The 19928-nt window shown below is 41.9% G+C and overlaps 1 protein-coding gene across 5 annotated transcripts in view; it reads left to right on the forward strand.

Moving 5' to 3' along the window:
- The window catches only part of cux1b (cut-like homeobox 1b), a 94946-nt gene extending 75878 nt beyond the window's left edge, over positions 1 to 19068 (forward strand). For 3 of the 5 annotated variants that reach the window (XM_032590403.1, XM_032590406.1, XM_032590404.1), the window contains 5 exons: positions 778 to 922; positions 1509 to 1799; positions 3332 to 3520; positions 5398 to 5665; positions 7006 to 14012. In XM_032590403.1, the coding sequence (XP_032446294.1) occupies positions 778 to 922; positions 1509 to 1799; positions 3332 to 3520; positions 5398 to 5665; positions 7006 to 7501 (1389 nt within the window). In that variant the 3' untranslated portion in view covers positions 7502 to 14012. Of the gene's footprint in view, positions 1 to 777; positions 923 to 1508; positions 1800 to 3331; positions 3521 to 5397; positions 5666 to 7005; positions 14013 to 14252; positions 14457 to 17013; positions 17127 to 17217; positions 17335 to 17419; positions 17504 to 17945; positions 18003 to 18080; positions 18162 to 18272; positions 18338 to 18433 lie in introns of those variants that run through there. The other 2 variants (XM_032590407.1, XM_032590405.1) reach the window with 2 other exon arrangements.
- The last annotated feature ends 860 nt before the right edge of the window (positions 19069 to 19928 follow it).

Here is a 19928-nt window from a genome sequence, read left to right on the forward strand (position 1 = left end):
AAAAGTTTGGACACACCTTTCTAATTCAATGGGTTTTCTTTATTTTCATGACTATTTATAAGGCAAGAAATCCCACTTATTAACCTGACAGGGCACACCTATGAAGTGAAAACCATTTCAGGTGACGACCTCTTGAAGCTCATCAAGAAAATGCAGAGTGTGTGCAAAGCAGTAATCACAACAAAAGGTTGCTACTTTGAAGAAACTAGAATATAAGGGGTATTTTCAGTTGTTTTACACTTTTTTGTTTAGTGCATATTTCCACATGTGTTATTCATAGTTTTGATGCCTTCAGTGTGAATCTACAATGTCAATAGTCATGAAAATAAAGGAAACTCATTGAATTAAAAGGTGTGTCCAAACTTTTGGTCTGTACTGTATGTATCTGTTTTATACCGTTTTATTATTCCTCTTCCTGTGTTGTTCTTTTAGCAAATCTATACCATGTAACATTTAATCGGTCACTATATTAGCTGACAGTTACTTTAATAATCGATCCATCTTGATTAACCGTTCCAGCGGTAATCAATCTGTTATTTTATCCAGCTATTTATTCATCCATCCATCTGTTCGTATTTCTGTTTAATCATCCATCCATTAGCCTGTCTGTCCATCTATCTATTTACCTCTCCATTCCTCCGTTTACCTAAACTTGACCGCTCCTCCTGAAATGAGAATCTGGGAAAACTCTGGAATTTCTCAACGGAATACGGCGAAGGGAAGCCCTGTAGGATTTGCCGGCGTGCCTGAGCTGTTCTTTCGGTGTGTGTGTTGCAGGGAATATTGAGCGACACTTTAACTCGACACAAACCTTGGAACAAGTTGAACCAGAGGAGCAGGGAGCCGTCATACCTCCGCATGCAGACGTGGCTCAACGGCGACCAGGCGCAGAACACACACGTCCCGCAAGCCCAGAACCAAGGTGAGCCCAATCCCTACCCACGTTCCGCACGCTCCTCACCCGGCCAACGCCGTCACCTGACGCCGATTAGCGCCAGTGGCTAGTTGTTACTGTCAGCCTGTCACTCACTCCGCCCTCCTCCTGGCTTCCACCATCCCCCCTGCTCTCTCTCCACATCCCCAGTTCTGTGGCAGTGTCAGCCAGCAAGCTGCTGGTTTGTCATGTCATAGACAAGTTAGTGTTGCAGCGCCAGATGGCAGCGCCACGTGTGTGTGTGTGTGCGCGCGCGTGCGTCTCTTTTTCTCTCTGGGGGTGTAAACAGCAGCTAATGTACACTGACAGCTCCTCATGACTGCTCTCTTCCAGCCTGCTGAGCGGCGCAGCAGCACTACACAGATACATGAAGGAATGAGAGGAGGAAGCCAAAAATAAAAAATAAAAAGAGGCTTCAAACCGAAAACTTAAGCACCTTTTTTACTGCTTTTTTTAAATGGAAGTCTTAAATTTGTTGATGCGGCTTGATTGAAGAGATGAAACTCTGCACACACATAATGCAACATGTCACCTAACCTGCGTGGTCTTTGTCACCCTGTCCGTTCCGCTCAAGCAGAGGGGACTCCCAAGACGTCGGCGAGCTGCAGCCCCGCTCCCGAGTCGCCGCTCAGCTCGGCCGAGGAGTCCGTCAACGGTCTGGCCGGGGACCCCCTCGCCTCGCAGTCCTCCAGCCTCAAGCCGCTGTCTGAAGACCCCTCGGGCGGGGAGTCCCAGCCTGGCACGCCGCTGCCCATACCGGGCCACTCCGGCCTCAGCATCCAGGAGATGGTCGCCATGTCTCCCGAGCTCGATACGTACGCCATCACCAAGAAGGTTAAGGAGGTGCTAACTGATAATAACCTCGGTAAGAAACACGTGATTGGAATTTTTTTTTTAATTTTTTTATTTTGAACTTTTTCACATTGAAATTCAAGCTTTAATGGGTTTTATTTGAGTTTTATTTAATGAGCTGGCCTAAAGTGGTGCATAAAAGTGTAAGAAAGATTGCTACTGTAAATGGTTTTTAGTGTTCCTTGCAAAGCAAAATCTGAGAAGTGTGTTCTGCTTGTATTGTCTCTCACAAAGTTGAAACCTGGTGGAGTCAAAATACATGACGCTACCAGCTACAAATCTTTCTTTCTCTACCCGCTTTTTCACATTCTGTTTTGCAAAGTAAGTCAGATTGGAAAAGGAAGGTTGGTGAACATAAGTTTAAGTCTGGACTTTAATTATTCCATTGTAACACAAGATGCATGTTTTTGATCCAAACTCTGGTTGTATGTTTTGCTGTGTTTGTTGGTCTTCATGAAACAGTTTTTTCTCTAAATTATGAGCGCTAACAAACCTATGAAGCCTTCACAGAACTGTTTTCTGTTTATTTATTTACACAGAGGCAAAAGTACCAACATTTCATTAACCTTTCAGAAGGTTGGTGCCAGGTTATGGCATAAACAGCTAATTTCCACCTGCAGTCCCTGGACAGGATGATATAATCAAATAAAACTTAACAGATTATGAATTGGTGAAAAGCCAGTGTAATGAGTAATTGCAGACCTGTTTGATAATTCATTATTCTGATCTCACTCAAACCAATCAAACTGAAAACACAGACAATTCATAAAACAGTTTATTTGCCTTCATCAACAATTTGTACAAATCTGCTTGTGTAGTAGCCATATTTTTTCAAGAACGTCTGGATTTAAACTGAGATTAAATTACACACACGTGGGCTTTAAACTCACCAGTTCTGTGACATCTGGGTTTCATTTTAGGGTGTCAAAGTAAAGGATGCTGAACGATGCCGCGCTTCTCACGTTTTGATTTGTAAAAATACTAAGCACTATTTTGTGTTTATCACAAAAACAGGATTCACACAGGTGTTTGAAATCCTTGAAAGTGCTTGAATTTCAAATAGGTGTTTTCAAGGTTTGGAAAGTGCTGATTTCTGTACAAAGTGCTTGATATTCAAACCACACACTTTTGATATGCATACTTCTCTGATATTTTATTCGTTACGCAAAGTTATTAAAATTGGGGGCTATTTTTTGGTGAAATTATTGTCTTGTTCTAAGACCAATCAGGTGTGTAGCGTGACATTTCAAAATATAAAATGTTATATTTTAGTCTACGTTGTCCCTGCTATGTAGAATAATATAACAACACATTCTCACTAATGAATTATGTCACATAATAGCCAATTAAAACTGTCGCCTCTACTTGATTAGTTTTTTCTTTCTCCAAAGTGTGGTGCTAGAAAAGTTTGAAAACTTAACTTGGAAATGCTCAAAAAGTGCTTAAATTTTGTCGTGGAAAAAGTGTACGAACACACGAAGTACATTGAATGTTGTGTCTGAAAACAAACCTTTTTTTTTTTATTTCTCCCTTTTCCTCAACAAGGTCAGCGACTGTTCGGGGAGACCATCCTGGGTCTGACTCAGGGTTCTGTCTCAGACCTGCTGGCCAGGCCTAAACCCTGGCACAAGCTGAGCCTGAAGGGCCGGGAGCCGTTTGTCCGGATGCAGCTGTGGCTCCAGGACCCGCACAGCGTGGAGAAGCTTATGGACATGAAGCGCCTGGAGAAGAAAGGTGCGCCGCAGCAGAAGCTGAAAGAGACGGCAAAGAAATTCCTTTTTGAAAACTAGTAAACAAACAAACCCAAAAAAAAAAGGTCACAGAGATGCGGTCATTGGAGTGCTTTTATTTTTATAAATACATTAGGAGGAACACACAATGGCACACACACACACACACACACACGCTATCCTTTGTGCAGGACAGCAGAGCATGTTGTGCAGATCACAGTCATCTTGGTGTGATGTCTGTACCAATCAGGGCCGCAGACATCACATCCTCTATTGGATGTGACAGCTCGGGGACTGCCGCAGGGCTGCTTACTCACACTCATCAGCACTCTTCTTCATCATCATCATCATAATAATAATCATCAGTGTCTATAGGCTTGTGTTTTTGTTTTTTTGTTGGGTTTTTTTGCCCGTCGTTCGTAAGCGCGTCGCCCTCTCTGTCGCTCCATCATGCCGTATTATCCTCTGGTGGTGGGATTTGTTAAAAACCTACAAAGCCAGCAGACTTTGCCTCTCTCCTACCCCCGACTCTACCGACGACCCACTTAAAGCACTTTCCTCCTGAAATGCAAAAACGCAGGTTTTGAACCTGTCTGTGTACCATCCTAGAAGCGCCGTGGCAAGCTAACCTCACATCTTTCTGAAGGTTTTGGATCAGAGAGTGCACTCCCGAGTATTGACCAAAAAAATAACTCAGTGGTCCGGGCCACCAGCGGAGCCCAGAGGAAAGACATGGACCTAATCTAGACTAACCGTATTTGACCTCTCGCTCTGGCACTGCCTGCCCTGTGAGGCAGCGCGCAACTTTTCAGAGAGCGCTAACCTTGCTCTGAGGGGTTTCTTCCCCTGAAACACTAATATATCTGGCAGCGTGTATCGGGGTTGGGGAAAATGTCAACCTCATGTTGAAGCTGCCACGAGCTGTTCATTTTCAGCTGCTGGTGCCTGGAGTAAACACGGCTGCTTGTTTGCTGTGAAAGGGGAAGAAGGGAGGCGTTCGCTGGTAAAGATGCTGAGAAGGGCGAGAGCACCATCTAGTGGTGCTTGGGTTTACTGAAGCTGTTAGGGCTTTGGTGTCATTTTTGACCTTTAGTTCGCGCTGCATGACACCAGAAAAATATGAGATTGTGGTTTTTTTTGTAGTGTTACATTTTTTCACTCTGCACTTTTTCATATTCATGATGCTTCATGAGCTACTGAAACCTGTAGCCAGGTGTGGACATGCAGAGTGGTGAAAGTTTACCCAACTGGCAAAATGTGCTTGCAGAGAATCAATGTATGTCGCTTTAAAAATATATACAGTCTCTTTCCAAATTGTCACCTTGTTTTTTTGTGTGTGTGTGTGTGTGTTCTATAAGGCGTTAAATTGCGAAGTCAAATTTTCTTTAAGTCATGTTTGATGTACAGAGCAATTTTATAACAACTGATGGTGCTATAAAGTGGCACAATGTGCCTGGAAAATACCTAATACTGCCCCTTTAAGGCATCTTTAACCAGATTTTAAGGCGCCTCAGGAATTATTGTAGTTATTAACAGCTTTTCTAAAACAAAAGCAATAAAAAAAATCTATTTGTTGAAAAGCTTCTTCAGCAGATCTTCTCCTATAAAATCTACTTTTACACATCTGGGCAATGATGTCACCTGTTTTTCTGTCCTTTTTTGTATTTATACTCATTTTTTATATGCATATGAATATATAAGATGAATAAAGCATAATAATTTATATAGTACATAAGTAAAGCACATTTTGTTTAAAACATACCTGTACTTTTCCTTTTTTTTTAAATGATGTCATCTTAGCCATCAGTTGGTACAGGTTTATACTTTGAGTGTATTAACTTCATTTTTTTGTGTGTTTTCGTTTTTCTCTCTGTTGTCCAGCTTACATGAAAAGGCGGCTGAGCTCTCTGAGCGACGGCCACTCTGTGGACGGAGTTTTACCGGGGCCCGATTACATGCAGGGCTCCCAGAGCCCGGGGGGCCAGCAGCAGCTGAAGAAGCCCAGGGTGGTCCTGGGCCCCGAGGAGAAGGAGGCCCTAAAAAAGGCTTATCAGCAGAAACCCTATCCCTCCCCTAAAACCATAGAGGAGCTGGCCTCCCAGCTCAACCTGAAGACCAGTACGGTCATCAACTGGTTTCATAATTACAGGTCAGTCTTGAATCTAATCCTGAATACCAACTGGTGAGACGCAATGCTTCAAATCATACTTTACAATGCAGATGGGAGGTTTGCACACATATTGTCATATTAATTTTGGTCTTTTAAAGATTTCAGTCTTCTGGTACAAACCTGACTTTTAAACACAGAAATGTTCAGCTGGTTCTCCAGGCTGAGTCATTCCTTTGTATCTGAGGTGAACTGTTTGGGCTGGATGGTGGAAACAAGAAGTCATTTATTAGTTACTCTGACCTCAACGTTATTGAAAACATATGAACCGTTTAAATCCCAGTCAGTGTCAGCAAACCAGCCAGTCATAATGATGATGAGGTTGGCTTCTTTAAAGGACATTTTACCAAATTGTTTTTGTAGGGTTGAAACGATAATTGAAATAATCGTCAACTTACTTAGTAACACATTAATTAATTGTTAAGACAATGTATTCAGAGCAGTAATTAAGCCTCGACTGCACAAAAAAAACCCATACAACTTGCATTGAAGATGGCAAAGAAACTTGTCTGTAAATTTGTTTTACCCAGAAATCCTCATGTGGCTTTTTATCTTCACTTGATTCAAATTCTTTGAATAAAAATTACGCTAGCCCTTTAACCCTCACCCCCAGAAAATACAATGCATGTTGCTATCCAATCATTATTCCCTTAATCCAAAAATAATAAACACTGTATTGATGTTAAATCAAACAGAAAGAACTGAGCTTTTCACATGTTGACGTTAGAAGCATTTTTTAGTTTCAGATGCTTTCTGTTACAAATGATATAGCGTTCACTAAGGGAATGCTGTGTTATTGCAGTTTAGGCAAGAAGATGTTTATTTAAAAAGGATTTGAGTTATTTGTTTATATTTTTAAGTATTTCTAATATTAAGAACATTGTTAGTGGTTAAATTAAAAAAAAAACTGCTTAGAATGATCAATTTCATAATCAGTGACTGAAATGATTATTAGCTGCAGCCCTAATTTTTAGAGGTGTACGTATAAATTTGTCAGTATGTATAACTTTGAACATTCATGAATAGCGGAAAATCCTCACTAATAAACATGAGCTGCAAATTCTGTTAATATCGTTCCACTCATGTAATAGTAGTTCAAATAAATCATTGAAGTCCCATAATGTCTTCCTCTGGCAACTCAGTTTTTATTCATTTATTTTTTTTAGAACTTGTCCAGCAGTGAACTCGTTGCACACTGCAGCAATGCAAATAAAATGTTTAGCTCCTTGTTCCGAATGAAATATTCTAAAACAGGCTATGCAGAGAACCTAGAGATTATTTCATTTCAGACTTTGACTCTGGGTTTGAACCGTCTTCTCCAGGTCACGCATCCGAAGAGAGCTTTTCATAGAGGAGATCCAGGCAGCTGGGGGGATGGGGCCTGGCAGCGAGGGGGGATCTCCATCCCTTCGCGGGTCCAAATCAGGGGAAGGGGACAGCTGCGACGGGACAGAGTCCGAGGGCACGGTGGAGACCCGCCAGGGCCTGGGCGTCGGCCTGGAGGATCACAGAGGAGCGTGCAAAGAGCAGGGCATGGAGATAGAGTCTGAGGCCGGGGGCTCCAACGACTCCCCCGCAGAGTTGGACTGCAGCGCCTCGGGCTTGGCTGGGCCGGGCTCCAGCTGCGGGCAGAGCGGACTGGGCATCTTTGGCCTCACGGAGGCGTCCTCCACGAGCGCCGCCTCCAGTACGAACGTCCCCGCCAGAAACCCCAGGGACAACAATCTGCGCAAGAAGAAGGCGGCCAACCTCAACAACATCATCCACCGGCTGGAGAAGGCCGCCAGCAAAGAGGACCCGTCAGAGTGGGAGTTCTAGCTCCACCCAGACCGACCCCTGGACCCCTCCCCTCGTCCTTGCCGTCTCATAACCTCACGACCTCTAACCTTGGAAACCCCTCCTGCTCTGTTCCAGTCGGAGAGCGGACACAGCCAAAGTCAAGCTCAGCAGCCATTTTTATTGCATAGAAGCTTTCCAAAAAAAAAAAAAAAACCACAAATAAAACGTAAAGAAACAAAGTGTGGTTGGCAAAATCCTTAAAAAGAAGATTTTACGGAGTACGTAGAAGAACAAAATAAGAGAATTGTCTCTCCTGTTTTTTTTTGTTTTTGTTTTTCTTTTTGTAACTGAATTTTTTGTTTTGTTTTGTTTTTGTACTGAGAAAAAGCACTTAGCCGTCCTGCTGGCCTCTGGCCCTGCTGTACCTCCCCCCCTTATCACCAGCCACTGGTGCACCAGAACTGGTCAGTCCTGAGCTGAGGGTCTGACCCGCAGCCGGGGTTCGAACCTGGACTCGGTATCACAGGCAAGGCCTGACACAGCAGCTGTCACAGTGATTAGACACTGATAGACGATAGATAGCGACAGAAACTCTCTTACAAGAACTCTCACTTTCTTAAAGGAGATTTTTTTTTTTTCCTCTTCTTCTTCTCACCTCCCAAGTGTCCACAAACCTCCCCTCACTCAGTGAGACGCCTCATTTTTTTCACACTGTAGAGTGACTGTTACAAACCCTTTGCCTTTTTCACTCACTGCGTGTGTGTTTGTACGTTAGGGGTTGTGTTGGCGTGCACCTGTGTGTGTGTGTGTGTTTTATGTGTGTGTGTGTGTGTATACACCTAAATGTGGTGCGTACTTCTCTTCTCGGCGGCAGCGTGTTTTCTTTGAGTCACTCCTACGCTCTTTGGAGGGTAGTGGGAAGCCTGCTGGCTGAGCTGCCATGGTTACTGAAATAAGACAGATGAACTTTGACCTGTTCTGTCCCATATCCTGTCCTGCTGACTGCCATGTGATGGCCAGAAGGATCGTTTTAATTCCTCGCAAACATACGCACTCATCTGAAGAGGAAGGAAGGAAGGAAGGAAGCGACTTTTTCTTGCCGCCTTTCGCCCCCTTCTTCTTTTTAGGATGACGGATGATCCGTTTTTGATACTGCAATTAGGTTGCCAATAAGAGATTGCACAGTCTATCGACTCTAAAGAATACAAAATAGGGAATTTTAGGAAAGCATTTTTAATTAGTACAAAAACGACAGAAAAGAAGAGAGAAACAAGTTACTGCTAGAATTTGCAACAAAAAGAAAAAGGCAAGTAAATTAGAACGGAATAATGTTGCGTTGTCGAGATGCGACACGACGTATCCATGTAGTACTGTAGCTGTCCGACATGGCGACGCTCTTCGTGGGTCTCTTGTTGGGTTTTCTTTTCCTAGGTTGTGCACGCTGCAGCTGTGTGCGTGTTTGCACCACTAACGAAAAAGAAACGTTTTTTTTCTCTGTTCACAAACCATGTTTTTATAGGCCAAATCAGGAAGAGTGTGTGTGTGGGTGTGCGTGCGTGTGTGTGTGTGTGTGGGTGTGTGCGTGTATGTCTTTTTGTGTGCATTTATACTTGCCTGCATGTCAGTCAGGGTTGAGGTCAATTCACACAGTAAAATTTTAAGACTTATATTATGATTCTTGACTGAAAAAAAAAAAAGAGACGAGTTTTAGCAGAGTTGAACTGCTGAGCTCGATTATCGTGTACTTTCTGCTGGTTTTCCGTCAAAGTGAGTTCACTCCAACCTCCCCCGACCTTTGACCCTCTACCTGACCCTTACCGATTGTGAGTAGTTTCCAGTCTTCTCCAGTCTATCCTGAATCCAGGGATGTGTGTGTGTGTGTCTTGTTTTGCATTGAATTCTACTGTAAACACTACAAACTTTAAGGCATATCACTTCCCTCCCTTGTCCTACACAAGCCCTCAGTGCCTGTCAGCCCACTGCCTCCCTCTCCCCCAGAGTGTGTGTGCGTGTGTGTGTGTGTATAAGTTTGCATGGATGCACGAACACACAACGTGCTCGTGCGCGAGCGATCGAGGAGCGTTGGGCGTTTCTAACGAGTGGGGTCATATTTCGTATATCTACTTGCACACACTACTAGTGCACAACTGACACCCTTCTTTAAGCTGTTTGATGCGTTACCATTGCATTAATCTTCTCACAAAGTAGTGTAATACTATGATTTACTGTAGCTTGGTTTTATTGCTATTTTTTGCATTTATAGTTTGGTTTTTATTCTGCTTATTTATAGGTGCTGTATTTTTTTTTTTTTTCATTTAATGTCTTATCATATGAGTTGTCTATTTTTTAAGGGATTATACTGTTCCTGAGGGCAAGTAACATTTTTATTATTAGACGTATAGACTGCCGGCAGTATTGGTTACTATTTACAAAGATGTACTAGTTCTCATTTGTTTGTATATTCATGAATCCTAAAGTTTAGTGTCATTTCAATAGCTTTGGAGATGTGTTTTTGCTACAGTTCATGCTCCCATAAGCATAAAAGCTCTTACCACAAATGTTATGCTCTTAAATTGCTAGCTAGAGAATCAAAGGACATATCAAGATCACTGAATATATGTTAGTCTATTTTATTCTATTCTGGGATAATGATGTTTTAGTTGTTCTTTTTTTTTTTTTTTTTGCTTTGGGCAAGCCCAACACTAACGCTCAACAGGGCATGCAGCTCTTTCTTTAGCCAGACTTTGCCCATCCATTTATTACACCCACATAATTACCTGGTCTGAATTTGTACTCTTTTAGTCAACAAAAAAAAAAGCAAAAACAAAAAAAAAAAAAGAAAAAGGTCAAATGAAATTACCTTAACTTGAGAACGCATGCTCACTTGAAAGAGGTCATATCTGCCAAATTGAGATTAGAGAAGCGTACCAGCGAGCAGGACGAGCTGCGCCATATCGAGCAGAGATAGCCAGCCTATGATTATGCAGAATTTCTATTGCAGTTAGCAAACGAAGCACTTAGGAGGATCTTTTTATGACTCAAACCTCGGACAGGGTCTGTAAACACTACGACGGAGTACGAGCCCAGGCATCCTGGGAAGTGTTTGCCTTTTTTTTTTTTTTATTTATTAGTTTTTAGGGTAAGGGTTTTAATTTTTAAACAACGGTTGTAAACCAAGCACAGACTCTTTTTCCGCGTCCGAACACTAAAAACAGTAAGGTGGCTGTGCCCGTGTCGAACACACGACAAACTGTAATCCTGTCCAAACTACAGATCTGTGGGACACAATAAGCTGTTGTCCTGTACAGTTGTAGATACTGAGTAACCACCTGTTTTGGTCTCCATACTAAAGCCTTTCTTCACACCCCCCCCCCCCCCCCCCCACACACACACACACACACACACACACGCGCACCACTTTTTCCAGACTTGTTCATCCTGGTCAGCCAACAGGGTCTTTGCGCTGATGCGTTTGCTGAAATTGGATTTTCTAAAACAGATGCATCTTGGTCATTTAAAATATGATTTGAAGAATTATTTATTCAATTCCAAAAAGTCAAACTCAGATTTATTTATTTTTTCCCACATAGTGTGAAATACTTAAGGTGTTTATTTCTGGCCGTTTTGATTATTACAGCTTATGAAAACCCACAATTCAGTTTCTCTGAAAATTAGACTATTTGGTTAGATCAGGAGCCAAATACAGTAACTCCTTTAGAGACGTAAATCTCACTTGAATTTTTGAAAAGCAGCTTTTTTGACATATCTACTCGAGAGAATTTCTTATCATATTTGAAGAACTGGCATTTTATTTCTTATTATGATTTAAAGTAAAGATGAACATAATAGGATAGTTGTTTTTTTTTTTTTTTTTAAATCGCATAGATTCTAACTGAATGACAATGAGAACAGATCTAAAAACATATCAGTGGTACTTTTAGTGTCATTCTTTTCTAATGTTGCAGGTAAGAATTTAAAACCTTTTTAAAACAAAAAAAACCCCCTGCTTTCGTTATATTTATTTTAAAACATTACCCAATTACTTTTGAACTTTTAGCCAAATTTATTAGGAGCGTCTCTTTGGACCTGCAGGTTGCAGAAATAAGAATATTTAGCACAAAAATACTTAAGAGTATGTTTGATCAAGACTACTTTGGCTTGAGTTACTGCGTTAATGAGGCGTGGCATGGAGTTCTACTGAGTTGCCATGGAAACCCAGGTTGCTTTGACAGCTGCTTTCACATCATTGTCCTTTTGACAATACAGAAACTAAATGTTGGGTTTTCATTGCCTGTTCGCTTTGACCTTTAAAATGAATCCAAACTCGTTTCAAATTTACCGAGACGCTGCAGCGACTCTTCCTGCGGACGCCACGATGTCAGACATCCGTCGTCCATAGCAGATCTTTTTTTTTTTGTCACACTAACCCAGCAGCCTCTGCAAAAACACGAAGCACTTAAAACCATCGCCTGTTTTCTACAGCCACCGTTTCATCCCAAACTGAGATCATCAGATTCGTGCCTTTATCTGCAAAGCAGGGCACCAAACTAGTGATGTCACATGGACAGTTCCAGCTGATGTCTCACTCCAGATCCAAGTTTCTTTCTCACAGATTTCATTTTTGGTACCGAAAGCGTTTTCTCGTAGAGTGCAAACTGTGGTGTGTTCTCCTGACTGAGCTGCAGTCGTGTTTCAGTCCAGGTCCTCATGTTTGGCCCTTCCCAACGCCTCCAACACCCCCTCCACTTCCTTCACTCCCCCTCAATGCGTTTCTTGTGTTGTACATAAAACTAGCAGCGAAAAACAAAAGGCCAGAGCATTGAATGAAGGAGGAAGCATGCAGAAACAGCAGCGTACACTGTAAGAACACTGAATTTATTCACGGGGCATTTTTGTTGTAGTTTTTTTTTTTTTTCGTCTGTTTTTACGTCAGGTTTTGCTGTGACATTGATAACGGCACTACATGTATTGATAATGACGCGTGCCAATTCAAATGGGTTCTTAGGATGAATTTAAAAAAAGAAAATGGAGAGGAAGAGAGAGAGAGAGACGGGTGTAAATAAGGTGCCGATTGATTCGCTTTTGTCACAGCGCGCTTCTCGTTCGATAGACAGGAGAGGAGAGAAGGGACGATTCAGGACTTTTCCATGATCCACAGATATTTTTCTACAAATTTAAATCAGATGATTCTATACACTGTTGAATAACATTGTAAAGGTGTAACAGATGCTGTATATCATATCATGTTTTCTGAAGTTGTGAAAGCTTTACTGTATGATCTGTTTTTGAAGTAGTAGTTCCTCGTTAGTTGTGATGGAAGCCCGAACAGCAGCAGCAGCAGCAGCACTGGTCACCATATTCAGGAGAAAAACAATAACAAAAAAAAAAAAAGAAGAGAGAGAGAGAGAAACCTCAGATGTTTTTTTTGTAAAACTTTTAGAATATATCTTATGAAGTGGGTTTTTTGTAAAGAAACACTTTCTGAATCAGCGGTGCTGTACTTATAGCACACTCAGTAATACATTTTATTACATAGCACAGCACAATAATCCTCCTTTTAAGCTCCGCCCCCTTCCCCCCTCCCCTCCCGGCCCGTGCGTCCACGCGCGTTTTGTTTTCCCTCTCGCGCTCACGTTGGCTCGTCTTCCGTCTGAAAAACCATCATCTCTCGGTTCCTTCACGCTTCAGTGAAGGACTTGGAGCTCCGCGGCGACAAAACAGTTCAAGACGTGAAAGACGAAGCAAAAAAAAAAAAAAAGAAAGAAAATAAAGAAAGAAAAGGAAAAATAACAGCCAAATAGTGACGTAGTTCTCCGCTTCTGTCGGCAGGCGGTCGACAGATTTCCGTGTTGCTACCTAGTGTCGTCGCGTCCGTTCGCTCATAGCAGGAACCACAGTGTAGTCTGAAAACCAAATGACCCGGAGGGAGGTCTCCAAACCCCGCATATCGCCCTCCTCACCCCGTCGTCCTCCCTCTTTTGGAAAGCTTTAAGATGCTCGTCGAGGCTTTAGCAGGTTCAGAGTGTTTCTAGATGATTTTTTGTTTTTCTCCCAACACCGCCATCAACAACGTGGAAGTAATAATCCTCATAACTTCTCCCACTGCTTATTTTGTGAGTGTGTGTGTGTGTGTGTGTGTGAGCGAGCGGAAAGTGTGTGTTGTAGTACAAGAGGCTGCATGACTGTAAAGGGATGTTACAATGTTTTTATTCTGGGTTTTTTTTTTGTTTGTTTTTTTAAATAAGTGGTTTCTTCAGCACTTCTGTCACTCCTGAGATGCTTTTATTTCTCTGTCCTTCGGGGTGTCCCTCTGTTTGTTTGGTTTTTTTCCCTCATGTATCATTGTTTCTTTTAGCTTTCTATTTACTAAACGTATCATGTTGTTTGTTCTCAGCACTGTAAAACAGTCCCTTCTACGACATTGAAAAGCAATATCACTGTATGAAACGTTCACAATGTATTTGTTATGATTGACATTTGATTCATCATCATTATTATTCACATGCACCCTAGGTGTGATAATTGAAGTAAATCTCTTTTATACAAATACTAAAAGTGTGCTTTGGTTGTTTGTTTGTTTTTTTTTTTTTTCTATAACACGGTCGGTTCCCAAACTTATAAGTATTCTCAGAGAAAGGGGTCAGTTGAGGTTGAAATGAATCGTTAGGGTTTCAGAGGTCTTTTGGACTCCTCCGGCCGTCTCCCTCAGGTGAGTCGCTTCAGATGATGATGTGTTCTGCACAGGAAGTGACGCGTCTGTAACCTGTGACTGATCTCGTGCGCTCCACAGGCCGCTACTCCGAGCTGCAGGTGGAGTTTTCAGCCGCGGTGCACACCAGCGCCGAGCAGAAGGAGCTCATAATGAAGCTGGAGCACGACCTGAGCACCATCCAGGCCATGTCCTCCCTGTCGCGGCCTGACGCCGACGGGTCGGAGGTCGGCAGCATGGGCAACATCCCGGAGCCCATCAAAGAGGCCTCCGCTGCATTTGCAGGTGCGTCCACGGCAACCATGTCGTACCGAGTCACTTCTGCAGACAAACATGATTCAAGTTGGTTTCAATGTGATCAGATTTAGTTCAGTTAAATCCTAATTCTAATATAATATAGTTATAAACTGTTAGAGAAGCATTGGACCAGGCGTACCTTTTATCAGAAAGAAAAACTAAGCATACACAAAGTCAGCAGTAGCAAAGGCTTTGAGGAACAAGGTAATGATAACAAGGGTTAAATGGAGTCAACCAGGAAGGATGCACTTCTCTAAACAGAAGCACTTTGCAGTGAGTACTTTCCTTTGGAGAGTCAATTCAAAGATGCACAATGTTTCTACCTTAGGCATAAGTTACATTACATTGTACATTAGTGAGAAAGGTGCAGCTAAACTTTGAAGCACTGGGTCGGGCGTACTTTCTCATTGATAGAAAAACCAACCGCATCAGCAGCACTGAGCAGGGGGCACTTCCTATTAGGATTACAAAGAGCCCACCATGTATAGCTGTGACAGAAACAGATCAGTCAGTAGCTTCTTTCTAGAAAGAAATACAGGAGAGAGAAGCCAAGAGGACTTTAAATGAAAAAGGAAAACGAAGGGAACACGAAGTCGATGGCAGCAATAACTCCACCATTGGTTTTTGTTCTGCAAAGAGAGACAGCTAAACATGGCAGAAAAAAAACTAAGCTTAATCAATAGCTTCCTCAGTCGCTTAGCTTAGGAAGGAGACGTTGCTAAAAGCAGAACTGGTGGTACTTTCCGCTGAAGCGAAAAGCAAAGAATTGTCAGTGTTGGTGTTAGTGGCGCTAATAAATGTCAGTCGCTTTCTTCCAAGAAAGGGATGCAGTAGAACTGAGCCGGAGGTACTTAAAGGAAGATATTATGCAATCAATGGTATCAATATATTGTTCATTTCCTTCATCCAAGAAAGAAGCGCAGCTAAACAAAGAAGCACTGAGTCTGGGTTACTCTCTGAAGAAAACACAGTTGATAGCAGCCATGTTTCTGTCAAAGGAAACAGGTGGACGTTACAAGAAAGACACTTCTTACCTCATAAAACAAAAACCCCGTCCGTCCCACAAGTACAACGTTTTTCTTTTAGATTTGTAGAGTTGAATGGAAAGCAGTATGTGCTATAAGATGTTTTATTTCTGAAATCTCTTTATCCTCCCACAACACACACACATATATATATATATATATAGTATATATATATATATATATATATATATATATATATATATACACAGTATATATTACTAACTATGCAGTAGATTGAAGGAAACTCAGATAATCAAGAGAGCAAGAGTTTCTTTCAGCCTAATCTGAGCTGCAGCAGGATTAAAAGAGGACAGCGTGCTGCTTACACAATCAAGCCCTTAAAAACAGAAAGGCAAGTGTTCTTTGATTTGGCTCAGGGGTTATCGATGGGAAGCAAAGTTTCTGTGACAGCTTGATGGCAATCCAAAGCACGCTGCCAAAATCCCTCAGCAGCTTTTTACAACGGAAACCTTGCTGAAGGCTGCCTGATCGGAATCTCACCTTTTATTAAGTCTAACTTTACAATCATAATGAGAAAAAAATATATAAAAATAATCTAAATTTGAACTTCCGTTTGCCACGACTGACTTTGTTCTGTTTTAGTTAGATTTTTTTCTGTCCTTTTAAATTCGGATCAAGAGAAAAACATCCGTTATTAATCTGTGGCAGATTATATTTACAATAAAGATGGATTGTTTAATTAAAATGGATAACAAGAAGCTCCACGGCTGGTTGGTAGTAAGAAAAGGGAAGTAAAGACATTAAGTTTTTTTTGGTTTTACTTGATTTAAGATAAAAAAAATTTTAATCTCAAAGATAAAATATTAGTTTCTGCAGAATTTGTACAAATGTTATGTAATTTTGAAAGATTTTTCTTTCATTTTGGCTCTCGTATTACAGACTACATGTGGTGTAGGGTCTGAAGGTTTGTTTTCTGTCTTCTGATGAGACAAATTAAAGAAATCGGCTTTTCACCGGGTGTCCGCACATCTTTAAAAAGTCTAAATTCACATATCTAAAATTGAAGCCTTAAAATGTCTTGAATTAATTTTTTAAAAATGTAAGTTGGTCTTAACTACATTAATCACAGGTCTTAAACTTTGTTGTGGTAGCATTATTTTATGTAGTTTTTTTTAATTCTCCCGGGACTTTTCTGTGACTCACAAACACCTTTATTGCGTTCTGTGACCCGAGGCGATTGAGGCTATTGCTAACACACTGCTAATAAACCCTTGCTAGCTAACTAGCTAGTATTTTTGCCTCTGCCATGGGGATGAAGCTGAGTTCAGTTTTTGCTATCCTCGATTGTAATGCAGCACGTTCTCCCCAAAATCCCATATATTTAGTTTTGTTTTAGGTCTTAAATTTCATTCAGGGTGGCATTAAAACGATCTTAAAATCTCTTATATTTGATTAGCTGAAACCTGCAGATACCCGGTTTACAACTCCACCTGTATGTAAACAACTAAAGTCCATAATAGTTTGGTGTTGAGGTGATGTCTGTGGCCCGTCACCTCCAGGTTCAGGCGCGACCCCTCAGCCTGAGCTTCCCCAGGGCCAGATGGACTCTCTGCTGTCCATCATCTCCAGCCAGAGGGAGCGTTTCCGCTCTCGGAACCAGGAGCTGGAAGCCGTGAGTCGCTCACACAGACCTTAAACGTGTCCCCGTTTATGTTTCTACCGGATGGAGTCTTCCTCATGCGTTCTCCTATCGACCCCTGCAGGAGAGCCGCTCCATGCAGCAGACCATGCAGGCCCTGCAGGGCGAGCTGGACAGCCTGAGGGGCGACAACATCAAACTCTACGAGAAAATCAAGTTCCTGCAGAGCTACCCAGGCAGAGTGGGTCTTCCCTCGCTCTTTTGGAGGTTGATCCCGGAAGAGAGCATGAAGGGAAACTAAAATCTGTCCATGTTGTTGTTTTCAGGCCGGAGGCAGCGACGACACTGTGATGCGCTACTCCTCCCAGTACGAGGAGAGACTGGATCCATTTGCTTCCTTCAGCAAGAGAGTATGAGACACGCAGCGCACTTTACTCAGCACAAGCAGTCCTGAGTGCTCTCAGTAGAGTCCGAATAGTTGTTTTTCCCCTTATTTAAAAACAACAATATTTTACCTAAAGTTTCTGATTCAGTGTTTCATTCGTTGCCACCTTTTCAGTCCATCTGTAATTTGCAGAAATCCAACCAACCTTTAGTGGTTTAAAGGTAGATATACGGAAGAGGTCAGATCTGTGAGCTGAAGGGAAGGAAGGAGTCCATACGAGTTGAAAGCAAGAAGGAAGAGAAGCCATCATCAGTAGTGGCTACATACACCTAGTGTTTAAAATGCATTTTTTCATTCTAATAGTCCTAATTCACCTTTGAAAGAGTTTCAATTTAAAATATAAATAACCCTGGATGTGGGTCAAGCTGGATAATTGTCTGTTTCTGTGACATTGATGTTGTGTTCAGGAGCGTCAACGTCGATACCTGAGCCTCAGCCCTTGGGACAAAGCAACTCTCAGTCTGGTGCGTCTCGGTCTAAGAGAATCCCTCTGTCTCTGTGTTTGATGCCACTCAGACCCACACACTGCTCTCTGTACCCAGGGCCGTGTGATCCTCTCCAACAAGATGGCCAGAACCATCGCCTTCTTCTACACCCTGTTCCTGCACCTCTTGGTCTTCCTGGTAAGGAACGTTTAAACCACTGTGTGAAGTTTAGCTTTAGAGAAAAGGGACTCACTGGTTGTTTTTTTGTTGTTTTTTTTAAATCTTGAATTATTTTATTTTTTTCCCCAGGTGTTGTACAAGACTGCTTGGAGCGAGAGCATCGGCAGAGACTGCACCGCTTTCTGTGCTAAAAAGTCAGCGTTCGTCCTGCTCTTGGCTTTGAAGGCTCAAACATCCTGCTAACTAAAAAAAAAAAAAATTAAAAATGTTTTTCTCCATTTTCCTCCCAGGTATGCTGACCACCTCCACCGCTTCCATGAGAACGACCAGAACCTTTAGGCTGCCCCGCTTCGGCACAAGCTTTAGAGCAGCTCTCCTCTTGCTTCAGAAGTCGATTCTCCTCCTCTCTGGTTGCAGTAGCTCTTCTGTCCACCAGAGGGCGTTTTAAGGCTGTGGACAGTTGAGCTTTTCATTCCCCGTTTCCTTCTCTCTAATAAACTGCAAACGCTTTACTGGTCTAGGTTTATGACTTGCTGGTTTTGGATCACTTATATACTGAAAATGGTGTTGACATTGTGTTCTGGTTTAATGAAGGTTAGTGTAGTTAAAGGGACCAGGGTAGCCATTTTTTTTAACGGTTTCTATGGTGACAGGTTAGCAGTAGAAATAAGATCTGATCACGGTGGTGGTATGAATACAGTTTTTTCTTGATTTACGGCGTTTAGAAGTGAATTGGCTGCAGTTTCATTGATTTTTCTGTGGTGCAGAGATCCTCTGGTTACTGTGACTTCCTGACTGATGTCACTGCAATGATTTGAGTTACTGAGTCTGTCATCCTTAAGGACATTACTGTGCATGTTTTCCTGCTTACTCCTCCCTTTCCATCCTTGCAGCTGTATTCTAAATAAAGACCATGCAGCAGTTTGCTGTGGAGTGTTGTCGTTTTGTCCCCGTTCCGAGCCGTAGCTGCTTTATTTCTGCCCGTTTCCCTTCAGCTTTTATTTACGTCTAGAAGTGATTTTTCTCTCCTTTTAAAGTGCTGGGCTTCATGGGTCAGGAGTTAAACCTGGAGCCGCTGCATCATGGACTCTGGCCTCCGTATGTGGCACCCCTGCTCTCTTCCTCCCACATCTGAATTATTAATTGCATTTATATGTCAGGTTTGTGGTTCAAACACAATAACGTGACCGATGCAGCATATTATTGTCGACGTGTGCGTCGCAAAATAAGGTGAGAAGACAAAAACCATTGCAGGTGGACGAGAAATTAACATTTCATTCTATTTTCTGTTTCATTCATCCAGTAACAAATATGAATATAGTTCATGTAGCAACAAACAGAAATTGTGAATGAAACGGAGCAGACAGAGGTAAACTTCTGCCTGCTCCTTTTCAACTCGAAAGACTATTTCAAATACACCAAGAGATGCATAATATTAGAAATATTGGAAAAATATTTTAATTTCTATATGTTATCCATTTGTTTCATCAATCTGTTCGTCTTCCATCCTTGTAGCTGGTGGATTTTGCCGTTTCTACACTTAAAGCTTCTCCAAAGGCTTCATTTTCTTTTAAGATTTTAAACACAGGCAGATTTCCCAAAACCTTTAAATTTTACGATTAAACGATTAAATTTAGATGAATCTTAAATGTGTGTGTTGGTCTGTTTATTGCTTCTTTCACTTTTATTATTATGAAGCAGTCCACACCAGTTTTTTTCCCTCCCCATAATTCAAAGTCTTCCCACAGGAATCGAGTGATTTCTCTGAAGCAGAACTACAAACCC

This window comes from Xiphophorus hellerii, chromosome 18 (genome assembly GCF_003331165.1).
Source record: "Xiphophorus hellerii strain 12219 chromosome 18, Xiphophorus_hellerii-4.1, whole genome shotgun sequence".
Classification (NCBI taxonomy): Eukaryota; Metazoa; Chordata; class Actinopteri; order Cyprinodontiformes; family Poeciliidae; genus Xiphophorus; species Xiphophorus hellerii.